This window comes from Rhinolophus sinicus, linkage group LG06, assembly GCF_036562045.2.
Source record: "Rhinolophus sinicus isolate RSC01 linkage group LG06, ASM3656204v1, whole genome shotgun sequence".
Taxonomy (NCBI): domain Eukaryota; kingdom Metazoa; phylum Chordata; class Mammalia; order Chiroptera; family Rhinolophidae; genus Rhinolophus; species Rhinolophus sinicus.
In genome coordinates, this window is record NC_133756.1 from 90,912,882 (window position 1) to 90,934,812 (window position 21,931).

Genomic DNA, 21,931 nt, shown 5'->3' on the forward strand with positions numbered 1-21,931 from the left:
CAATTCGAGTCCTGCAAGGGATGGTGGGCTGTGCCCCCTGCAACTAGAAAAATGGCAACTGGACCTGGAGCTGAGCTGCGCCCTCCACAACTAAGATTGAAAGGACAACAACTTGACTTGGAAAAAAAGGCCTGGAAGTACACACTGTTCCCCACTAAAGGCTTGGGGGGGGGGGGGAAGAAGACTACACTAAAAACTACAAAACATCAATGAAAAATATTAAAGAAGATTAAATAAATGGAAAGATATCTTGTGTTCGTGGATTCAAAAAGTTAATACTGTTAAGATATCAAACTCCCAAAGCTGATCCACACACTCAACACAATCCCTATCGAAATCTGCCTTTTGTGCAGAAATTAACAAACCTATCCTAAAAATTACACAGAAAGACAAGGGACCCAGAGTAATCAAAAGAATCCTGACAATGAAAAAGTTGGAAGACTTACAGCCATTTCAAAACATACTACAAAGTAAATCAAGGTAATGTGCTACTGGCATAAGCACAAACATACAGATTAATGGAACAGAATTAACTGTCCAGATCCTTATGGTCAATTGATTTTCAAAGAGTGTCAAGTCAATGGGCAAAAGGATAGTCTTGTTTCAACAACTGGTGCTAGGGACAATAGGATATCCACATGCAAAAGAATGAAGTTGGACCCTTACCTCACAACAAATACAAAAAACACAAAATGAACGTAAGAGCTAAAACAATAAAACTCTTAGGAAAAAACGCAGGTGCAAATCTTTGTTTTGACCTTGGATTAGGCAATGCTTTCTGAGATATAACATGTGAAGAACAAGCAACCAAAGAAAAAATAAATTAAAAACTTTTGTGCTTCCAAGGATACTCACAAGAAAGTAAAAAAAAAAAAAAAAAAAAAAAGAAGAAAATATTTGCAAATCATATATCAGACAAGGACTAGAATCCAGAATATATAAAGGACTTACAAGACAATGAAAAGATAACCCAATTTAAAAAATGGACCAAGATTTAAATAAACCTTTCTCCCAAGAAGATATACAAACTATTAATTAACACATGAAAAGAGGCTCAACTTCCTTAGTTATTAGGAAATGTAAAATCATAATGAGATATAACCAATTCATACCCACTAGGATAGGCAAAATTAAAAGACATACAGTAGTAAGTACGGGTACTTCTCAACTTATGATAGGGTTATGCCCCGATAAACCCATTGTAAGTTGAAATGAATTTAATACTCCTAATGTACCAAACATCATAGCTTAGCTTAGCACTACCTTATATGTGCTCAGAACACTTACATTAGCTTACAGTTGGGCAATTATCTTGGAGTTTCATCTCAATAGTAACTGCTTTCTTTTCTCACCAGGAGCAGGAGATACAGATGGGAGTTTCATAGACATGATATGGTATGTGAGAACACAAAACACAATATCCAAAAAAAGCTAGTAACAGTGCACTGTAGACTATCAGTTATCTACCCTCGTGATCACGTTGTTGCCTGGGAGCTGAAGTTCACTGCTGCGGCTCAGCATCACGATTAATATTGTACTGCATATCACTCGCCAGGGAAAAGATCAAAATTCGAAGCAGAGTTTTCCACTGAATGTATACTGCTTTCCCACCATCATAAAGTTGAAAAATCATAAATTGAATCATCATAAGTCGAGGACTTGTTTGTGTTGCAAAAATGTGAATCTGGAAACCTCATATATTGCTGGTGGGAACACAAAAATGGTGCAACCACTTTGGAAAACCACTTGTCAAGTTCTCAAAAATACCAAAACATAGCTTTACCATATGACCAAGCAAGTCCACTCCTAGGTATATATCTAAGAGCATTAAAATCATATGTCCAAACTAAACTTGTACATGAATGTTCATAGCAGCATTTTTCATAATAGATTAAAAGTGGCAATAATCCAAACGTCCATTAGTGAATGGAAAAACAAAATGTGATATATCCATACAATGAAATATTATTCACGCATAAAAAGGAATTAATTAAGTGTACTTGCTATAACATGGATGATTCTTGAAAACATTAAATTCAGTAAGTCAAACACAAAAGGCCACATACTGTATACAGTAGTACCATGGTTTTCAACCATCTCCGTTGATGAACATTTCGGTTTACGATTTACGAATGCCATAAACCCGGAAGTAAATACTTTAGTTTTTGAACACGCCTCGAAAGTTGAACACATCAAGCGACTTCCACTGAGTGCAAGATCCTGAGGCATAGCTATCGGCTGTTTTCAAACATTTCAGAACTCGAACAGTCTTCCAGAATGGATTACGTTAGAAAACCTTCTGGAATAGATTACGTTAGAAAACCGAGGTACCACTGTAATTCCATTTACATGAAATGTCCAGAATAGGCAAATCCAGAGACAGAAAGCAGATTAGTGGTTGAGAGAAGACGTGGGAAAGGGAAAATTGGGACTTAAGAGACATGGAGTTTCTTTTGGGGGGGATGGAAATGTTATGGAATTAAGGTACTGGTGATGGCTGCACAAAATTTTGAATATACTAAAAACCACTGAATTTTACACTTTGTGGTATATGAATTGTATTTCAATGAAAAAATATAATCCTAAATTCTTAACATGTTATATGAAGTTCTACTTGTTTTGCATCCAAATTTCCTCTTTAACCTTTTATCTTGTTATTTCATCTCTCCAAGTCAAATTAGTCTTTCAATTCCACAAGTAAACAAATGGTCTTATGTCAAGGCCACTGTACACCCTATACCCTTTCGTTGGGCAGTTTTGTTTTTTCCTAGCCTAGCTAATTTTAACTCATTCTTCAGGTCTAGTATAACTATCACTTCCTCAGAGAACTTTTTTTAATCCTCTCACTGTACCACACTCCTATTACCAGATAATAGATTTCCTTATACTTGCCTTTGTTAGTATATTTATTTCAGTACTGGTATAAGTCAATAAGTACTTACCTATAGTAAGTCCTCACTTAATGTCATTGATAGGTTCTGTGACTTTAAGCAAAATGACGTACAATGAGACCAATTTTACCAGAGGTTAAATTATATAAACTAGAGTTAAACCGGTGAGTTGCCATCAACGTTATAACGAAACAAAGTTGAATGAAACATTATACGAGGACCTGCTATATTAAAGCAATTATTTGTAAGGTGTCTTCCAATTTTAAAATTACAAGGTTGTACTCTTTTCAACTGAAACTGTATCTTTAGCTAACCAAGCCCTACAAGTCAAAAACTAACGAGTGGACCCACAAAGTCATTATACATGAAGATAAAAAGGAAAGGTCAAGGAAATTGTCACCCCATTAAAGGGAATGCCCTAGCTGGGATTTGGGAACCAACTCACAACTTTCTAGTTATAGTTGATGAATCAGTGTTCCAACCTCTTGCTAACTAATGTTAAACGGAGAAATAAACAAGCATACAAAGACACTGTCCTTTGGAGTATGGGAAAACGTTTAGAAACTACTAGGAGAAACCTTTTTTAAAAATATACTACTACTTTAATATCCCCTAACTAAAGATGTGAAATCACCTCAAAGGTGAAATTACATGGATCAAACAGAGATTGCTATTTTCCTTTTATTTTTCACAAATAAACAACTCAATATAAAACCCTATAAAACTGTAGCCAGCTGAAAAGAAATCATTTTTAAGATGACTGGCTTTCTGACAATTACGTTATTTGGAATAAATCAGCTGCTACTAGGATTTCACGAATATAGAAATTTAAAATGTGTATGAACAGTCATCCTGGACTCTGGATAGTTGGAACTTTTTCTTTATGTGCTTTACAATTTACATTGAAGACCCCAAATAAACAGTTTCTTTTCATGGTGGAGCGTTTTCTAAGCACTAATGATCCCAGATGTTTTCATAACCACTTGGGAGTTCTAACAGGTGGTGGTATGAAATCCAATTCCTTAAATAGCTTTGATTTTCTCTGGACCAAGAATTCTCAAAAAGAATGACATAGCTCCAATGGCTTGAAAACTGGTACTGGGAAGAGAGTAGAACAAAGACATTACTCTTTTTATGCATAAATTACAGATATACATACAAAATATAAACAGGGTATTTCCCTAGGGAAGGGCAATTAGGAAAAAAAAGTCTAAAAATATTTGTTAAAGGTGTGATAATGAAATAAAGGTTGATAACACTGCCCTAGGCAGAATGTAGTTATAATTAACCTTTCTCAGAAAATATGGTCATTTGTGTTAGCATACCGTGGGAAAGGAATCATCACAGATCATATAGTTTATGGCTTATCATAAGACATTATACTTTTGTGTAGTATACACTTTAAAAACGCTCTATTAGAAGGTATATTACTTCTATAACAAGTGTTTAAAGTTATACTGCATCTTAAAATAGCAAAATATGAGATATATATCTTCTGCTCTTAAAAACATGTCCTACTTTGGGCAATCTAGACTTCCCATTTTAGACTTGATATAATTTGCTTTACTTTTGTCCCAGAAGTTCCAATATAACGTGGTAAAGTAATAGTTGACTACATTCATGTTCATTTATCATTTTATATATAGTTAACCAGTTACTTGCCTACAAAAAGCTTGTTTATTATCATTAAGTACCTGACTGTAACCAATTTTCAATCATAATAGGGGAAATTTCACGTACAAATTTTTCTAAATCACAAATGTTACAATGAAAATACAAACTAGGGGCAATCATCTTATTCCAATAATACAAATAATAGTTCTTCAATTAACATTAATTATTAATTATGGTTTGTTTTATTTCTAAAAGTTACTTTAGAATAACTACATCTTTTGTGTAAACTTACTCAAAAAGATGTTCAAATAAGTAAGAAAGTATACCTGGGTTTCCTTTTTTCTTAACACAATACTGTCTTCTACCTGCTTTTCAGTGGAGGTAGTAATGAGAAACAAAACAGACTGAAGGAGAGATGTAACTTAAAAACAGAAAGATAAAATCCTAACTGTATCAAGGGTAATTAAATTTTAGGAATTGGGGGTACCAAGAGTCTGACCTCTCTTCTTCCTATTTATAGAGAGGAAAAGATAAAAAGAGAGGTGCCTGATGAAGAAAGAGATAGCAAATCCCCCTAAGCCGAAAATATCTCCTTCATGTATTCTAATAACTCCCCATAAACATCAGTGATTTAATGAGCTTACAAATACATTCTCAGAAAATAATTCTCAGAAAGACTTAACTTACAGTGCCTTATATTACTAGATCCACAAATACTAAACTCCGTCAATGAAGAAGTTATGATGTGCTAGGGCCCACAAGATACACTTCACACAAATAGACAAAAGCAAAGGTGGTTAAAGACGTGAGGACTTACTTCATGGGAGGATAGGGGCTAGATAAAGTATTACCAGACTTGGGGAAAATTATGCTACATTTCAAGGAGTCCTCTTGAAGGATGGTTGGGGAATCCCAAAGAAGCTGATAGAAAGCATATATAAAAGAGCGTGTTTGGGGAACATGCCCAGTTTTGATGAAGCAGAACATATATGACAGAGAACAGGTGAGAATACAACTGAAAAGCTGAATGGGTAAGGATCATCAAAAGCTTTAAATGTCAGCAATGACTTATTATTATGAGTAAATAACATGAATAAACAGAATCTGAATAAATGAGCAACAGAAAAATAACAGAATCTGAATGACAGGTATTATTCAGTAGACCAAGGAAAATGTCATGATCACAGTTGCACTTTTGTAAATATCTGTTAAATATTAAGTATCTATAGCGTCTTGGTGATATAAAGGAGAACAAGAATGGCTCTTGACCTTTTGGGGTGGGGGTGGGAGGAAGGTGTGCCAGTCCCGCTTCTGTTTGCCTTGGAATCTATTCTTTCCCCTTTTCCTGCTCTGCACTATGACAGGAAACCTGAGCCCACGCAGGCAATGTTTCCTAGGCTCTAGGTCAGCTGGCTTCTGGCTGGGTTCAATAAATGGGAAGCTCCGGTGTGAGATTGGAAGAAGCCACACTATTTTTCTCCCATTCTCTCTCTGCCTTATTCTCCTCTAAGACTACTGCTCCCTCAGCAGACATACCACCCTTCCATCTTCCACACACACAGTGAACCCAGCCTCTGGGTTGCCTCGTTTCTCCTCTCCTCCTGTTTTAGTGGCTTCCAGCTGTTGCTACCCTCCGAGTTGGCTCACTTAAGCTGCTGGTCTTCTTACCTTTTATATTGGCAGTGTAACCAACTCCTTCATTAAATCCCTCCATGTTAAATACTCAGATTGATTTGTTTTCCTGAATGGATGCTGACTCATGCAGAAAGGAACAAACCTATTTAGGAATCTAAAGAAAGTTCTGGATGCTTCACCCATAAAAATGCCCCACCTGCACATAAACCTTTACAGTTTTGGGGGAATCCTAAAACTATCGAAGCCTGTCCATTAATCCCAGATTAAGAATACTGAATAGGAGAAAAAGTTGCCTAAGTTTCAGTGAGGGAAGATAAAAAAGTTCTAGAGGGAAATGATGGTGATAGTTACAGAACAATGTGAATGTAAGTAAATGCAAATAAACTTAATTCCACAGAACTGTACACTTAAAAATCACTAAAATAGTTTGATTTTGTGTATATTTTCCAAAGAAAGGTAAGTAAACACACAGCTACAATAGAACATGCTAAGGGAATAACAGAAGTAATGTGCAATGCTGTGGGAACTTTTAAGGAAAAAGTACTAATTATAATACCTGCTGGAAGAGGTTTCAGCGATTACGTTTCATCTGAACCTTAAATATCAGTGTACTAGGAAGACAGGGAGTAAAACAGAGAAAACAGAATATATAGGAATATTTGGAGAAACTGTAAGTAGTTTGGTATGCCTGGAGCATGGGGCAGATGCTCAGAAGTTGAGATCAAGCAGGAGAGGCAAGAAGGATCACTCCACACGACACTTTGGTTTTTATCAGTATGCCACACAAACTGATGGCCCCGAGGCAGTAAACAACACTTGGATGTTTTTCGGCCTGTGCAATATTTAAAGATATTCCAGCAAGACTAAAGAGCTGGCTGTAGCTGAGTAGCAAGGGCTATTTAAGTGGAGCAGTGAGGTACAAAAATCAGTGCAGTGCGCTGAAGAAGGAAAGGTAGGTGAGGAAGCAGAGCAACTGCATAGTTTTCATTTTTCTTTGAATAAATTTAACTTGTGAAAGGGTGACAGAGCATTAGATAGAATGTGAGGTGGGGTGCAGAAAATGGTGTGTGTGTAACAGTAAAAAAACCTAATTATGTGAACTCTGAAGGGAGAACTTACTTCTCTCTATTCTCAGCATTTGGCAATGTCTGGAACATACCAGCACCCAAAGATTTGCTGAAAGAACCTTATGAAGAACAGGGGCCAATGACAGAGAAGGGCTGAAGATGCGGCAGGAGAAGAATCATGAGCGAATAATAAAATGAGTATTTTAAGCCATTAAGTTTTGGAATTGCAAATCTTTACCTGAATTTCAAGATAAATAATGCTAAATGAAAAAAAGTAAGAGCAATGAGTGCAGACACTTCTTTATTATTCTCTTGCACAATGTTGAATTTTTGGTAAGCACAACTGTTTCAATTTTAAGAATAGGAGGTGTAGTGTAAATGCTTTAGGCAGATTTTGTAACAATAAATAAGATGAATTGCAAAACTATTGAAAAGCCAAGACAAAAGTCCAAAAGAGAAGTAGGATAGGTGGCAGTCAAAATGGAATCTGAATGACAAAGAACTAGTTTAGGATAAGAACAATGACTCTGGAGTTTTTACCCACTGAAAAAAAGAAGAGCAGCTGTTTGTGGAGAATAAAGACTCACAAGTTGGTGTGAATTATTCCAGTTAGAAAATCATATTGCTTTTTTAAGACTAGTGGTTCTTTAACTGGGGGCGATTTTGCCTTCCTTGGTACATACTGGCAATATCTGGAGACATTTTTCTTTGTCAAAACTGGGTGGTGGTGGGGAGTGGGGTCCTACTGGCATCTAAAGCATAGAGGCCAAGGATGTGCTGCTACACATCCCACAATGCACAGGACAGTTCCCCATAAATAATTATCTGGCCCCAATTGTCAATAGTGCCCAGGTTGATAAACCCTGTTGAAGACTGTGGTTACTGAAGCCCATCTGGATCACCAAACTGCCAAAACTCAAAAAATCTTAAGCAAACACTGCATGAATGAAAAAAAGTATGTCAATGTTATCGCGAACTTTATCAAAGTCTACTTTGGATTGGTTTTCATGTAAGCCTAATAAACGTAACAATTACAAGACAGCTTTTTCTCACAGATATAGATGTAGGTTAACTGTTGATACTCAACTCTGATAAAGTGGGCAAAAAGATTAGGCAAACATTACCAAAATATTAGTTTGAACTGAAGCCATTAAATTAGCTTTTCCAAAAATGGATGGTGGACCCACTACCCTCTAATATTTCCTGCAAAATGTATCTATTAAGAGCCCATGCACAAATACCACTTCTTTGAACAGGTCTGAGTATTTAAGAAAGAAACAAGACATGGTTTTTCTAACAATAAAACAATGGTAGTAATGGCTGTGGATACTACAGGAAGTTTCATCACAGATGTTTACCATTTACTTTCAGGGATATTGCATATGATGTCTGTAAATCATTGGCTCAAGTTTTGAGCTTTATGTGGCACTCGTTCCCAGCAGTACAATTCTCTTTATTCTTTGAGGGGACAAACAACAAAACCTGTTTCTCACACAGACAATCAATACACCCTGACAACTGGTCCAAGGAATTAACCCTCCTTAAATGGAGGAAAAACTAACCGGGACTAGAAATTTTAACTGGAAGGAATTTCCCGTGTAATTTCTTGCTAATCAAAATAGGAACTGCTACTGTTTTAATATGCAACCAGCATTTAAAACCTCTACACTGAACGACTTATTGCGGGGTAGAATGGAGAGGGAAGAACACCCTATTTGCCCCAAATTCGTAGTTCTAAGGGCGAATTATGAGAAGGGCGTCAGGAAGGTCTTCCTACAAAGCTGGGTGAATGAGGAAGTCCTTGTATTTTTCCTATTTTGGTCCCAGCCCTGACAAGGGAAAGTGCGCCCAAGATTGTAAAACACACAGCCCGTCCGTCACGTAGACACCTCTCCTTCAAGGGTCCCAATTAAGTGTGGAGGCCCGACTGGCCCTCCGAATCCGGGCCTCAGGTGTTCCATGCCGAGCTTCTCTTCAGTCTTCTCCTTACCACGCAGCCTCTGAAGAGAGGAGCATCCACACACAAAGAGGCTTACACTGCCCGAGCCTCCGGCTGAAGAAGAGTCACCGCCAGGCTGAAGTTGTAGGCGGGGAGGCAAAAGCCCAAAGCTTCCCCACCCTGGGAAAACCTTTGGCCCCAAAGGTCCTTCCGTCCCGCTTAGCTGGTTCAATATCCCTCTCTCCCGCGTCCGAACTTACCCAATACCAGCCGGGCTACGTCCGAAGGTAACAACATGATCCAAACCGCAGAAGGAACCGCAATAGGAGACAAGACTCAGGTAAAAGCCAACACAGCGACAGCTCCTGCGCCGCATCTCCCGGTTCCAGTGGCGGCACTGAACCCGCGGCAATTTGTCCCGCCTCTTTCACTTCTCGCCAGCCAATCGCTTCCGCGGGAGAAAGAAAGGCGCCGAAATGAAACCCGCCTCCCTGCTCCATGGAACTGTCGTCATTTCCGCCCTCATATTTGGAGGGGTGGGGCTGAAAGGGGCAAGGAGGTGGGGTGCTTGTCCAGGAACTCGAGCCAGAGGACGAGCTGCAAATGCAAGGCCGCAAGCCATTGGTGGGCGAGGCGCAGGCGTGTTTCCTCAGCCGAGTCCAATGTTTTGAGGAAGCGAGTGCTTGGAACCGAGAGCAAGTGATGCTGGCGCGCATGGGCAGACGGTGTGCCGGCGCTGGGTCAGCCTTCTTTTTCCTCCCGAGGAGGGTGCTGCGCGGTCACGCCAAGTTTGAACCGGAAGCGAGAATTGTGCGTGGATAGCGGGCTGGAGCAGTTGTGGCCGCGGGCAGAGGCGAGGAGAGCAGCGATTTGGACTGCAACCACCGCCGCTTCAAGAGATTGCACTTGGGCTGTCGTGGAGTCCAGCGGTAGGCGCACAGAAGCAATGCTTTTGGGGAATTCAGTCCTATCCCAGCCATTCTAGCCCCTAGACACCCAATCTTACGCACTCCTCTAGAGCGACCTTACTCCTCTCGTACACCTGATCTTTCCCGGTCCTTATGCTCATCGCTGTCTCCTGCCCTCTCTCCGAGCCCCTAGAGGATTTAGCCTTGAACCTTTTCCTAAATGCCCTGAATTGAACCCTCCTACGAGTCCAGGTTTAACTAGATGACTAATCTTTTTTCCCCCCCTCTCATTGTTAGTAGTTTTAATCAACGACCATCTGTTGAGGCTTAAACTACTGTCGCGTGGTGTAAGAACATGGGCTCTGCAATCACACTGCCAGAGTTCGAATTCTGACTGTCTGCTGTGACTTCGCTGTACTATCTTCCTTGTGACAATTCTTGCCTGTGGTGAGCATTGTAGAACGCTCGCTGCTGTTTTTACCAGGTATAAATCAGTAAAAAGACTAACAATTCAGGATGATAACGTGATAGAAGAGAACTGTGATAGTACAGGGGTGAATGAGGTTCTGTGGAAACTCAGCCTGGGAGAATCAATTCTTTAGTATATTCAGGAATGAAGGTGCCTACGTTTATGGTTCTTTGGCTGTTGCTAAGGTGTTTTCATTGGTTAGAATCCCAATTTTATTTTCCTTATTGATTCAATCAAGGAGACTGTAGATTGAACAAAAAGGGGGAAGAATCATGTATAAAACCATAAGGAATGGAAAAATAAAAATAACCTGTCCTCAAGAAGTATACAATCAAATGAAAAAGACTCAAATAACATCCTGTAACCTACCGCAAAGTAAAGGAGGGTGTCATAGGGATGAGCAGGGGTCAGAAGGACCAATGAATACAAATGGAGCAAAGAATTAGAGCTATCTGTCAATGAAATTGGTAGTCTTACTCTAGTTTGCTTCAATTTAAATGTCATGTTTCTTAGAAAAGGTCCCAGAACAATAACATAAATTGTACGTTTTATGTTTTATCCTGCCAATTCACACAAAGCACATATTTGCATGTTGAAGCTTTGTTTTGATATATTTTGAGAAAATCTCATTTAAATATGGAAATGTCAAGAAAAATCATTGTGCTTTTGATCACGATATGCCTCTAGTTGTACATTTAGATCTAATTATATATTAATAGCATAGTCTGAAATAATTTTATGTATGTATTTTTTTACAGACCATGAGCTGTTTTCTGAAATTCTGAACCATGAGTCTAGCACTTAATGATCTGCTTATTTGCTGTCGGCAACTAGAACATGATAGAGCTACAGAACGAAGGGTAGTGAATTACTTAAATTCAATCTTGCCTTGAAGCAAGCGTGTGGTTGCTAACCGTTATTATCTTTTCATTTTCAGAAAGAAGTTGAGAAATTTAAGCGCCTTATTCGGGATCCTGAAACGGTTCAACATTTAGATAGGCATTCAGATTCCAAACAAGGGAAATACTTAAATTGGGATGCTGTTTTTAGGTATTCCATTCTATTTTTTTACTGTATTTTTTTCATTTTTTATTTGTTGTGATTTTTTCTGTGTGTGTGTGTGTGTGTGTGTGTGTGTGTGTTTAGGTTCTTATTTGTCTTTGCTCCCTATATAATATTGTGCTTTACATATGAAGTTAGTGCTTAATATTTATCTGAAACAATTTTTAAAAGGTGTTTATATAGACAGTAATTTTAAATCATTTGTTCAATAAAATGTCTTAGACATGTCTCACTCAAGATTAGAGAATTCCTTTCATATCAGTTAGTTCATAAGACTTTATTTTAAATTAGAGAATAAAGTTGTAAGTTGCTTTATTATTACTTTGACATCTTTAAATATTGCTCTAAATAATTGCCAGATGTTAAATTATAATAAAACATTAAAAGGAATTTTAGAATAATTTCATATGAATGCAATTTAAAAAACAAACAGAGCTCAGGCATTGGACTGGACTGTCAAATAGAATTGATACATTTTTACATTAAGCCAGTTTTTAACTATGAAGTCCATTTATAACTAGAAATAGATTGGAAGACTTAGGAAAGATGAATAAAATATTTTAAATTAGTGTAGAATACTTAGTAACTTGAAATAGCATATGCAGTCAAAAGGAAGTATGAGTATTGTTCCTGAGAATTTAGGACAGATAATCTATTTTATTTTTTTACATCTTATTTGGTACTAGATTGTTACAGATTTCAGGGCTGAAAACATGATAAATTCATGCTTCTTTTCCACTGGTTCCTTAGTTTATTTCAGATACCACAAATATAGATATTATTTAAAGATGAATACTCTTTTGAATAGGCTGATCAGGTAGGCCAAATATACACCTGGAACTCCCAATTAATCATGAATATCTTCTAGGCAGGCTTCATTTAAATGCTAGAAATGTTACCCGCTGCCTAGGGAAGAGTTGGGTCATGTACAGAATAACAGCAAGAGGTGAGAGAATTAAGAGCCGTTAATTGTACTGCAAGCTTTTAATGATAAAAGAGAAAGCAGGCAGTAAAGCAATAGAAAATCATGGAGGTCACAGATTAAGAGCTCTGCAGACCAGACTTTAACTTGATACTCGGGGCTTAAGCCTTGAAAAAGAAATTTGATTATTTCATTTAGCTGATACATTGATTAAAGCAACATGGTTTAAAAGATGCTCTTTATGATGGCATGAAGGATTTTTTGAAACTGTTATAATTATTTAAGCATTTAATGAGTTTCTGAAATTCTATTTTGTTTTCTTGAAGATTCTTACAAAGATATATTCAGAAAGAAACAGAAAGTCTGAAAACAGCAAAACCAAATGTATCAGCCTCAACACAAGCCACCAGGCAGAAAAGGATGCAAGAAATCAGTAGCTTGGTCAAATACTTCATCAAATGTGCAAATAAAAGTAGGTGCTGTATTATTATAATTGGCTTAAAAGGTTATTGTTGTATAAGTTTGGTCTGAATATGGTGAGGTAAAAGTTGAGGGCTAACTCTAATTTCTAGTACACAGAACGGTTTTTAAATAACGGTTTTTTAAAAACCCTATTTTTAATATAGGTTCAAATATTTGGAGGAATTTATGTAAACATGGAATCTTAAGGTTGAAAGGATTAAAAATTATTTCAACTACCTATTCTTCTTGGATCCCCTCTTCATGACCTTAGCACTTAGGTAGCCATAATGGTTAAATATACCTTTTGAGGTTTTTCTGTTCTGTCTTTGAATACCTTTAATAATAACAAAACCTGCCTCCTTTTGTTACTTCCTCTACCTTCTGAGATAATACAGAAAAATTCTAATCAATTTCTTCAGTATGACATTTTTTAAGATATTTGGAGTTAGCTATATTTCCCCTAAGTCCTCTTCTCTATGCTAAACAGATCTACTTGCTTTAGTGCATATGACCTAGTTTTTGTGTCACTTTCTTCTGAATATTCTTCAAATTAGTTATATCTCCTAAAGTATGGGACTCCATCTTGTAGGTATATTCTGAGTGGTACAGGGTGGAGCAGGACTTCATATCTTTTATTCTATACTTTTACTAATTCATTCTAACATTACATTCGCTTTCTTGGCAATCAAAACCCACACATTTAACACTGTGCTTGTCAAGAGCAAAAAAAAAGAACTTGGTATTTTTTTACTGATTTAAAAAAAAATATGAAGTTCTTTGTTGTTCGTGATAAGCCATAGCTCCCGTTGAATTTCTATAGTTGATATTTTGATATATTTGGAACCAAAATGCAGGATCTAGTAGGCTTATGTAATGAAGTCGGCTTCATGTAATGCTGAAAAACTGAAGTAGAAATGTTTGTATTGGGACTCTTGGGCTTAGACTTTGTTTACTCTTCAGAGATAAGCCTATGGCTTTGTAATACCAAGTTTAGTTTTAGAATCAGAAAAGCCGAATATTTGTAAACATTAAGTAGCAGGACATAGATTCTTAGTGAGTGATATTTCAAAATAGAGGTGTAAACTTGAGTTTAATCCATGGTTCAGCAAAAATTTAGTTTTCCAGATCCCCTGCGATGCCAGTTTGTGTGGATGGCTGTAAGCCCTCATCAGAGACTCCAGCAGACACAAGGGAAAGCTACACTGAAATATTCTGCACCTGCTTTTGCCCTGTATGATAGCCCTGCATCCATTAAAATTTGTATTCCTAGCCACTAACACTGGGTTCTTTGTAGATCTTTATATGTTTTTATAAAGTTTGTGAGTGATTGAGAGAGATACCAAGCCCATTTGTAGTCCACCAGAGAAGTTTGCCACTTATCGTTTGACTTTACAGTGAATAAAACCTTCAATTGCAAAATTAGCAGTGGAGGTCACTTTTGAAAATGTATGAAGGTATCAATATGTTGGTTTACAAGCATGACTGGATGAAATTATCAATGTAAGATTATTTAATGGTTGAAAAGTGGTGTTTTTATTTAAGGCTTCCATTTAAATTTGACTTTGTAATTTAAACATCTTTAATCTTAGACCAAAACTGGGGCACTACTATCATGTCATCTCACTGCTTCAATTGGTGTTTTCCAAGGATTGGAGGGTTGATGGGAATTTAAACACACACAGGTCCAGACTTTGCCAAACTTACTTGACATCAAAAATACGATGAAAAAAAGAAACAAATATTAGGAAAAAAGAGGCAGCTGGGAAGGAACCAGTAAGCAAATATTGTTCATTCCTTTATGTAGGGATTTGTCTGCTGCTACGCAGACAGAGCCCAGACATTCTAGAGAATACAAAATCCAGCTGTTAAGTTTCATGATGTTCTATAAAGTCTCTGCAGCCAATTTAGTTGCCCTTTTGAGTCAGATTCTTTAGAAAAGAATGTCAGCATAATTTTTGAAGCATTTCTCAAATTTGGCAGAGGAAGGAAATATATTGAGATTAAAGTCATAGGGAAATATGATTTCATCCTGATATTAACCATGTTTCCCCGAAAATAAGATTTATCCGGACAATTGGCTCTAATGTGTCTTTTGGAGCAAAAATTAATATAAGACCATGCATTAGAGCTTAATGTCCGGCTAGTCTTATTTTCGGGGAAACGGAATTTATGTGGTTTTCACCAGATGTTTATTAACCATCTACTATAGAGCAGTCACTGGGCTAGATGTTGGGATATAGAGATTAATTCCTTTCCTAAGGATGTGATAATATAACATGTTATAGATAAGAAAATGTTATAAGGACTGGAAGAGAGACATGCATAAGTGTTGCGGCGAAGGATCATATGATTGTGCATTTCATCGTTGTCCAGAAGCCGAAAATTATGATATAAGCCTTAAGTAAAAATGATTGTCCAGTTCTATTCATGTATACTAATTTAGCATTTCGTTATATTGAGAACTAGTTATATTGAGAAGCCTCAATATAACTAGTCTCATCATAAGAAAATTCTAAACTGGAATATATTCAAATATATGTAAAGACTTGCAGCGCCCTGCTCATTGCTTATAACAAAAATGTTCTGTATGATTTTAAGATTGTTAACGTTGAAATACAAAATTTTGGCTGAGACATCAATATGGTTTGCTCAAAATAAGAATTTTTAAATATGCTTTTGTTGCCTTCAAGGATATATCCATTAATGCTGAATTTTCAGAACCTCTAGTAAATAAAACTAAAAATTACAACTTTAAATACATGTGTACTCTAAATTCTGTTATAGGACTTGGAAGTAATTTTTCTTTTCATAGTAAATATCCTTATAATCTTTTTTTCAATCCTCGGTATAATCTTTTGTTATTTAATTCTTTATAAAAATTACCAAGTAACTTTGATTCATTTTAGATCTAATGCCAGAAATTGTGAATTATTAAGGATAGAATGAATGATTGTTTTGCTATATATTCGTACAGATGTTGGTAAACTTTTTTGTAAAGGGACCAGATAGTAAATGTTTTTGACTTTGTAGGCTACGTAAGTTTCTATCTCAACCACTCAACACTGCTTTTTTAGTCTGAGAGTAGACATAGACAATACATAAATGAATGGACATGGCTGTGGTCTAGTTAAGCTTTATTTCCAAACACATGTGGCTTGCAGAATTTTGCCCATGGGTATAGTTTGCTAATCCGTGCTATATGAGAAGGAGGTCAGTTAATAGTAATTTACCAAAAGGCATTATTTGTATAGTTGCCATTTCTTAAATAATTTTCCAAGGATTTACATATTTTTATTTATTTGTTTATGTTTAAATAGGAGCACCCAGGCTAAAATGTCAAGAACTCTTGAATTATGTCATGGACACAGTGAAAGATTCATCTAATGGCGCTGTTTATGGAGCTGATTGTAGCAACATATTGCTCAAGGACATTCTTTCAGTGAGAAAATACTGGTGTGAAATATCTCAGCAACAGTGGCTAGGTATGTTTTAAAGTTTGTTCTTAGTGAATTTTTCCCTGTGAAATGGTATTTTACCAAAAGAGCAGTTGGAGTCTATTTGTATCCCTAAACTGTATCACAGTTTAACAGTACTTTAGTAAAATTAAATGGTTACAGAATCTGACTCTAAATTTACATTTATTATATATTTCCTAAATTATTGTCACCGATAATTTATATTAGGTGCTTACTATCTGGAATTACAGAATTGAAAGATGCCATCCACTATCCTCAAGGACTTGACAGTCTAGGGGCAGAAAAAAACCATGCATTATGATGCATTATGATATAGACATGCTTGGGGGCAGCGACTTCACAGATCAGTGACACATAAAATCAACCATGATTAAAGTAGAGAGAAGAAAACCAAGCGAGAGTTGTATCATAAAAGTGAAAGCAAGAGAATTTCAAGTTGGAAGGGGTGTGACATTTTAAGTGTTGTACAAATGATAAGACACAAAAGTTTCCATTGGATTAGTCAGTGAGCAGGTCACTGGTAAGGTAATGGAAACCAAAAGTGTTAGACTAGGATATTTAGGACACAGTGGGTCCTGTATAGGACCTATAGGATATAGGATCCAGTGACTTACAAGATAAGTAGAATTGGGTGCCAGGGAGGACTCTAGTGTTGTTGACAATTTGCATGTGAGAGGTACTGAGAGACCACAAAGGAAGTTACGGTCAGAGACTGAAATATTTGAGTTTATTAATTTTGAAGGTAGAACATTTCTGGGTCTGAATGGGTTTGATGGGTGCCAGGAAGGATTCTAGTGTTGTTGACAGTTTTTAGGTGAGAGTTACTGAAAGACCACAAAGGAAGGAAGTTAATAGTCAGAGAGTGAAACATTTGAGTTTATTGATTTCAAAGGTGGAGCATTTCTGGGTCTAAATGGGTTTAATGGGTGAAAATGGGATTTCGCTGTAACAAGGTGATTTTAAGCCAGATGTCCAAGTCTTCTAATAAAACCACCTCCGACAATTTAGAAACTCAGTATTCTCTTTGAAAAATATTCAAGGTAAATTGTGGTAATTAAAAGACATTCTGTTCTTTACTGTGAGTTTATCATTTCAAAATGAGATGTATAAGAACCATAAAACCATGACCTAATCAGTGCCCTGCATTACATTCTACTCTTCCCACATGAATAAAGGCCTTCTCAACTGTTGCATCAATTTCTAAGGCATTGCCTGGGGTCTTTGATGTTGCTCTGACCATAAGGGAGACTGTATCCCAAACATAGGCCAGTGATACCTGGAGTACTCAGAGAAGTCTCTCACCAAAGTGGTCCATCCTAAATATTTAGGATATTTGCAGATTTTAATAATGGCTCTCACTGAAACAATGGCAGTCCTTCCTTTGGTCTCCTTACTATGATTCCATCATCTGGCATGTTTTCTGAAATCCTCTTTTCATTTTTAAGCAAACTGCTATTCTAATAATCAACTTTTTTGTTAAATTTATTTTTCAGTTAGCTCCCTTCTCTGTAACTCCTTCTCTAATGAGGACTCTGCTCCAGAAGTAAAGCTTACATTCAAAATATATATTTGGTAGTGGTATTGATTGAAGCTATGGCTATTAATGAGATTGTTTAGGGAAAGAGTTCAGAGTGAAAGAAGATGGCCTAAGACTGAACTAACATTTCCATATAAATTTTGGAATCAGCTTGTTGATTTCTACAAAAAAACCGTGCTGGGATTTTGATAGGGATTACACTGAATCTGTTGAACAATTTGGGAAGAATAGATATATTAACAATCGTACAATCCATGAACATGGTATATTTCCATTTATTTAGGTTTGTTTATTTGTTTATTTATTTTAGGTCTTTTTTTTATTTAAAGATGTCAGCGTTTTATACTGAGGGTCACTACAGGTTGAGGATGTTTACTTCTATTTGTAGTTGCTTATTGTTTTTTATCAGGAATGGATGTTGAATTTTGTTAAAATTTTTTCTGCATCTGTTGAGATAATTGTGTGGTTTTTGTTTCTTCAGTCTGTTATTGATGTGTTGAATTATGTTGATGGATTTTTCACAGGTTGAGTCAACCTTGTGTTCCTGGCATATATACCCCACTAGGGCAAGATGTGTTATCCAATTGATATATTATTGGATTGAATTTGGAGATTGATGTTGGAAGATTTTTAACTATAAATTCAATTTCTTTGATAGTACAGGATTATTTAGTTTACATACCTGTTTTTCAGAGACTTTTGATAATTTGTTTTTAGAATTTGTACAGTTCACCTAAGTTGTTGGATGTATGAGCATAAAGTTCTTGAACGTTATTGCCTTATCCTTTTAATGTGTGTAGGCTCTGTAGTGATATTGCCTCTTTCATTATTGATTTTTGATCTTCTTATTAGTTCCTTCTGTTTGGGGTTTAATTTGTTCTCTAGTTTCTTAAGGCAGAAGCTTAGATCATTGGTTTGAGAGCTTCTTTCCTAACATGCATTAGGTATGATAAGTTTTTCTCTAAACACTGCTTTAGTCATGTGTCACAAATTGTGACAGTATTTTCTTTTTTTTCAATTCAAAATATGTTCTAATTTTTTTTAAATTTTTTTTTTGAGAGTTCCTCTTTGACTCATGGATTATTTGGAAATGTGTTGTTTAATTTCCAATTGTTTGGGGAATTTTTTTTTTTTTATGGTTTCCAGTCTAATTACATTATGGTAGAGAACATAAATTTTTGTACTCTAAATTATTTATAATTGTTTTGATTTCTTTTATGATTCAGAATAAGGTGCACTTTGTTGAGTGTTCCATATGCATTTGAAAGAATGTGTATCTGCCATCATTGGGTTAATTATTGTAGAAATGGTGTCAACCTATGCTCATTGGTACCAATTCAATGCCAACAAGAATCTCCACTTTGGGGTGTGGTGAAGAAGGAAATTTTGCTCAGTGCAAATAGCTCAGTTATTACACAGCACTGCTCTGAGAACAGCACCGCTGTGGAACAGCTCAGTAATGTTACAGCTCAGTTATAAAGCAGCACGGCTGTGAGGTGGCCCTGAAGCGGCCCAGAGGCGAGGCCCCTCTCCATCTAGACAGCTCTGCTCTGCTCAGCTCCACTCTGGCGAGGCGTCTTTGGTGTTTCATCTTCAGTGTTACAGCTCCAGCTGGGGAAACACAACCTTCAGTGGAAAGGGAAATCACACTCTCTGATAGGAGCTGACTTGTACAGAGAGAAGTCCCTGTCCCTGGTCCATCCTCGTGCAAATGAGGACTCCAAATCTTTGTAGTTTGATTGGTCCCAAAAGCACTGTCTTGATTGGTCAGAATGGAGCTGCTCTGATTGGTTGGTGAAGGTGCTAATAGCGTTGTAGCTGCACAGCTCCCATTGATTAGGGAAAGTCTCCATCCTACTGGTTGAAATAGGATTCCAGGAACTCCTTTATAATGGCTGGTTCAGATGGCAAGAGCACATTGCAGGCAGGCAATTCAGTGCAGGCTTCTCCCTGAAGTGCAGTTTGTGTGAGAGGCCCCTGTTTAGAAACAGCTATAGGCTCTGTTTTTAAACTTGAGCTTAGTTAGCCACCAGGACCCTTCTTGGTAGGTATCTTCTTTGTCAGGATCCACATTGTTACTTAGAGCCAGTTGGTTGATGGTGTTCAATTCTATAAAGGACTGGTGTGAAAGCATGAGTGACAAGTGAGGAAGTGGTTTAGCAATTACAGATAACACTTTTCAAAAGCTTTGGTTGTAAGGGGAAGGGAAAGAGTTCTGTTAAAGATGAGAGTGACTGGAATATATATAAATATAATTGGAAGGGCTTAGTAGAGAGAGTGGTGAATACACAGAAAATTGATTATGTATGTTTCCTGAGAAGGGGCTCCAAAGCAAGAGACCTACGGTAGAACTATTACAAGGAAGAAGATAGTTTTTCTAATAAGGTAGGAAGAAAAGTTGAAAACTTTTAGTGGCTTTCCTGCACACCTCATATGAAATGTGGACTCCTCTTCCAGGCCTTGGAATCGCTTCTGCCTACCTGTCGGACCTTTTAACTCAACAGCCCACTTGCATCCTTCTAATTTCTGTTCTGTAGCTGCAGTGGCCATACTTAGATTCTCTGACCAAGTGATTTCCAAACTTTTTTTTAAAACAGACTGTATTTTTTTCAGAGCAGTTGTAAATTCACAGCAAAATTAACCTGAAAGTGTGGAGTTCCCATATACCCCCCTAACCTCAAACACGCACAGTCTTACCCACTGTTAACATCCTGCACTAAAGTGGTAACTTCGTTTCCATCAGTGAACCTACACTGACACCTCATAATACACATAGTTTACAGTTTACATCAGGGCCACTCTTGGTGTTGTATATTCTATAGGCTTTGGCAAATGTGTAATGACATGTATCCATCATTATAGTACCATACAGATTAGGTTGACTGCCCTAAAAATCCTTTGTGCTCCACTTTTTTATCCCTCCCTTACCCTATTCCTACCAACCAGTGATTTTACTATCTCCATAGCTTTGACTTTTCCAGAATGTCATATAATTGGAGTCAGATAGTACTCGTATGTGGTGTTTTTAGATTGGCTTCTTTCACTTAGTTATATGCATTTAACTTTCATCCATGTCTTTTCATGCCTTGATAGCTCATTTCTTTTTAGCACTGAATAATACTTCTGGATTGTACCACAGTTTAATTATCCATTCACTTACTGAAAGACATTTGGATATGCATTTAAATTTGGCAATTATGAATAAAGCTGCTATAAATATCTGTATACAGATAAGTTTTCAGATCATTTGGGTAAATACCAAGCAGTGTGATTGCTGGATTGTATGGTGAAAGTATGTTTCGTTTTGTAAGAAACTGCCAAACTGTCTTTTAAAGTGGCCATTGTTAATATCTGTATTAAATATCAGTAAATCTTAATTTTTGTTTGTAATTTTAATTAAAAAAATAAGAGTTACAATATTTCGTTCTGACACTGGTATGGATCATCTCACACACTTCAGAGAGAGCAAGCTCTTGCTTTGTGGCATTTGTCCTTCTCTTGTCAAGGCTACCTTCTGTATGGCTGTTTTCTTCTCATACTTTAGGTCTCAACTTAAATGTCACTGCCGTTTTCTGATTGCTCTTTCTAAATTTGTCACTCTTTTTACTTTCTGTCATAGAACTCTGTTGCCTTCATAATATTTTTGTGAAAAGGACCAATAGTTTTGTTTAAATGAACAATACTTTTAAATAATTCATGAAGGAAATGTCTCAAAATCAAAGTATATTTAGAACTGGATGAAAATGGAAGTTACTACATACCAAAATTTGTGGAATGCAATTAAAGATATGCTGAGAGGGTAGTTTATAGCATTAATTGTCTACATTAGAAAATAGGAAAGGTCTCAAATCAATAATCTGAACTTCCATCTCAAGAAACTAGAAAAACAAACCCAAAAACTTTAAATCAGGCAGAAATAAATGAAATTTGAAAACAAAAATAAAGAAAA

The 21,931-nt window shown here is 36.6% G+C and overlaps 2 protein-coding genes across 8 annotated transcripts in view; one reads left to right on the top strand and one right to left on the bottom strand.

Moving 5' to 3' along the window:
* The window catches only part of NPAT (nuclear protein, coactivator of histone transcription), a 44,694-nt gene extending 35,128 nt beyond the window's left edge, over positions 1–9,566 (bottom strand). For 2 of the 4 annotated variants that reach the window (XM_019714896.2, XM_019714895.2), the window contains exon 1: positions 9,407–9,566. Coding sequence is in view for 2 of the 4 variants with exons in the window: in XM_019714895.2 (XP_019570454.2) it covers positions 9,407–9,443 (37 nt within the window). In the remaining 2 variants the exon portion in view is untranslated. The remainder of the gene's footprint in view (positions 1–9,406) is intronic. The other 2 variants (XM_019714894.2, XM_074335522.1) reach the window with 2 other exon arrangements.
* A 241-nt stretch (positions 9,567–9,807) lies between these two features.
* ATM (ATM serine/threonine kinase) overlaps positions 9,808–21,931 on the top strand; it is a 119,235-nt gene continuing 107,111 nt past the window's right edge. Inside the window, exons 1-6 of one of the 4 annotated variants that reach the window (XM_074335523.1) lie at positions 9,808–10,075; positions 10,352–10,538; positions 11,282–11,383; positions 11,461–11,573; positions 12,834–12,979; positions 16,287–16,451. In XM_074335523.1, coding sequence (XP_074191624.1) covers positions 11,312–11,383; positions 11,461–11,573; positions 12,834–12,979; positions 16,287–16,451 — 496 coding nt within the window. In that variant the 5' untranslated portion in view covers positions 9,808–10,075; positions 10,352–10,538; positions 11,282–11,311. The remainder of the gene's footprint in view (positions 10,076–10,351; positions 10,539–11,281; positions 11,384–11,460; positions 11,574–12,833; positions 12,980–16,286; positions 16,452–21,931) is intronic. The other 3 variants (XM_074335525.1, XM_074335524.1, XM_074335526.1) reach the window with 3 other exon arrangements.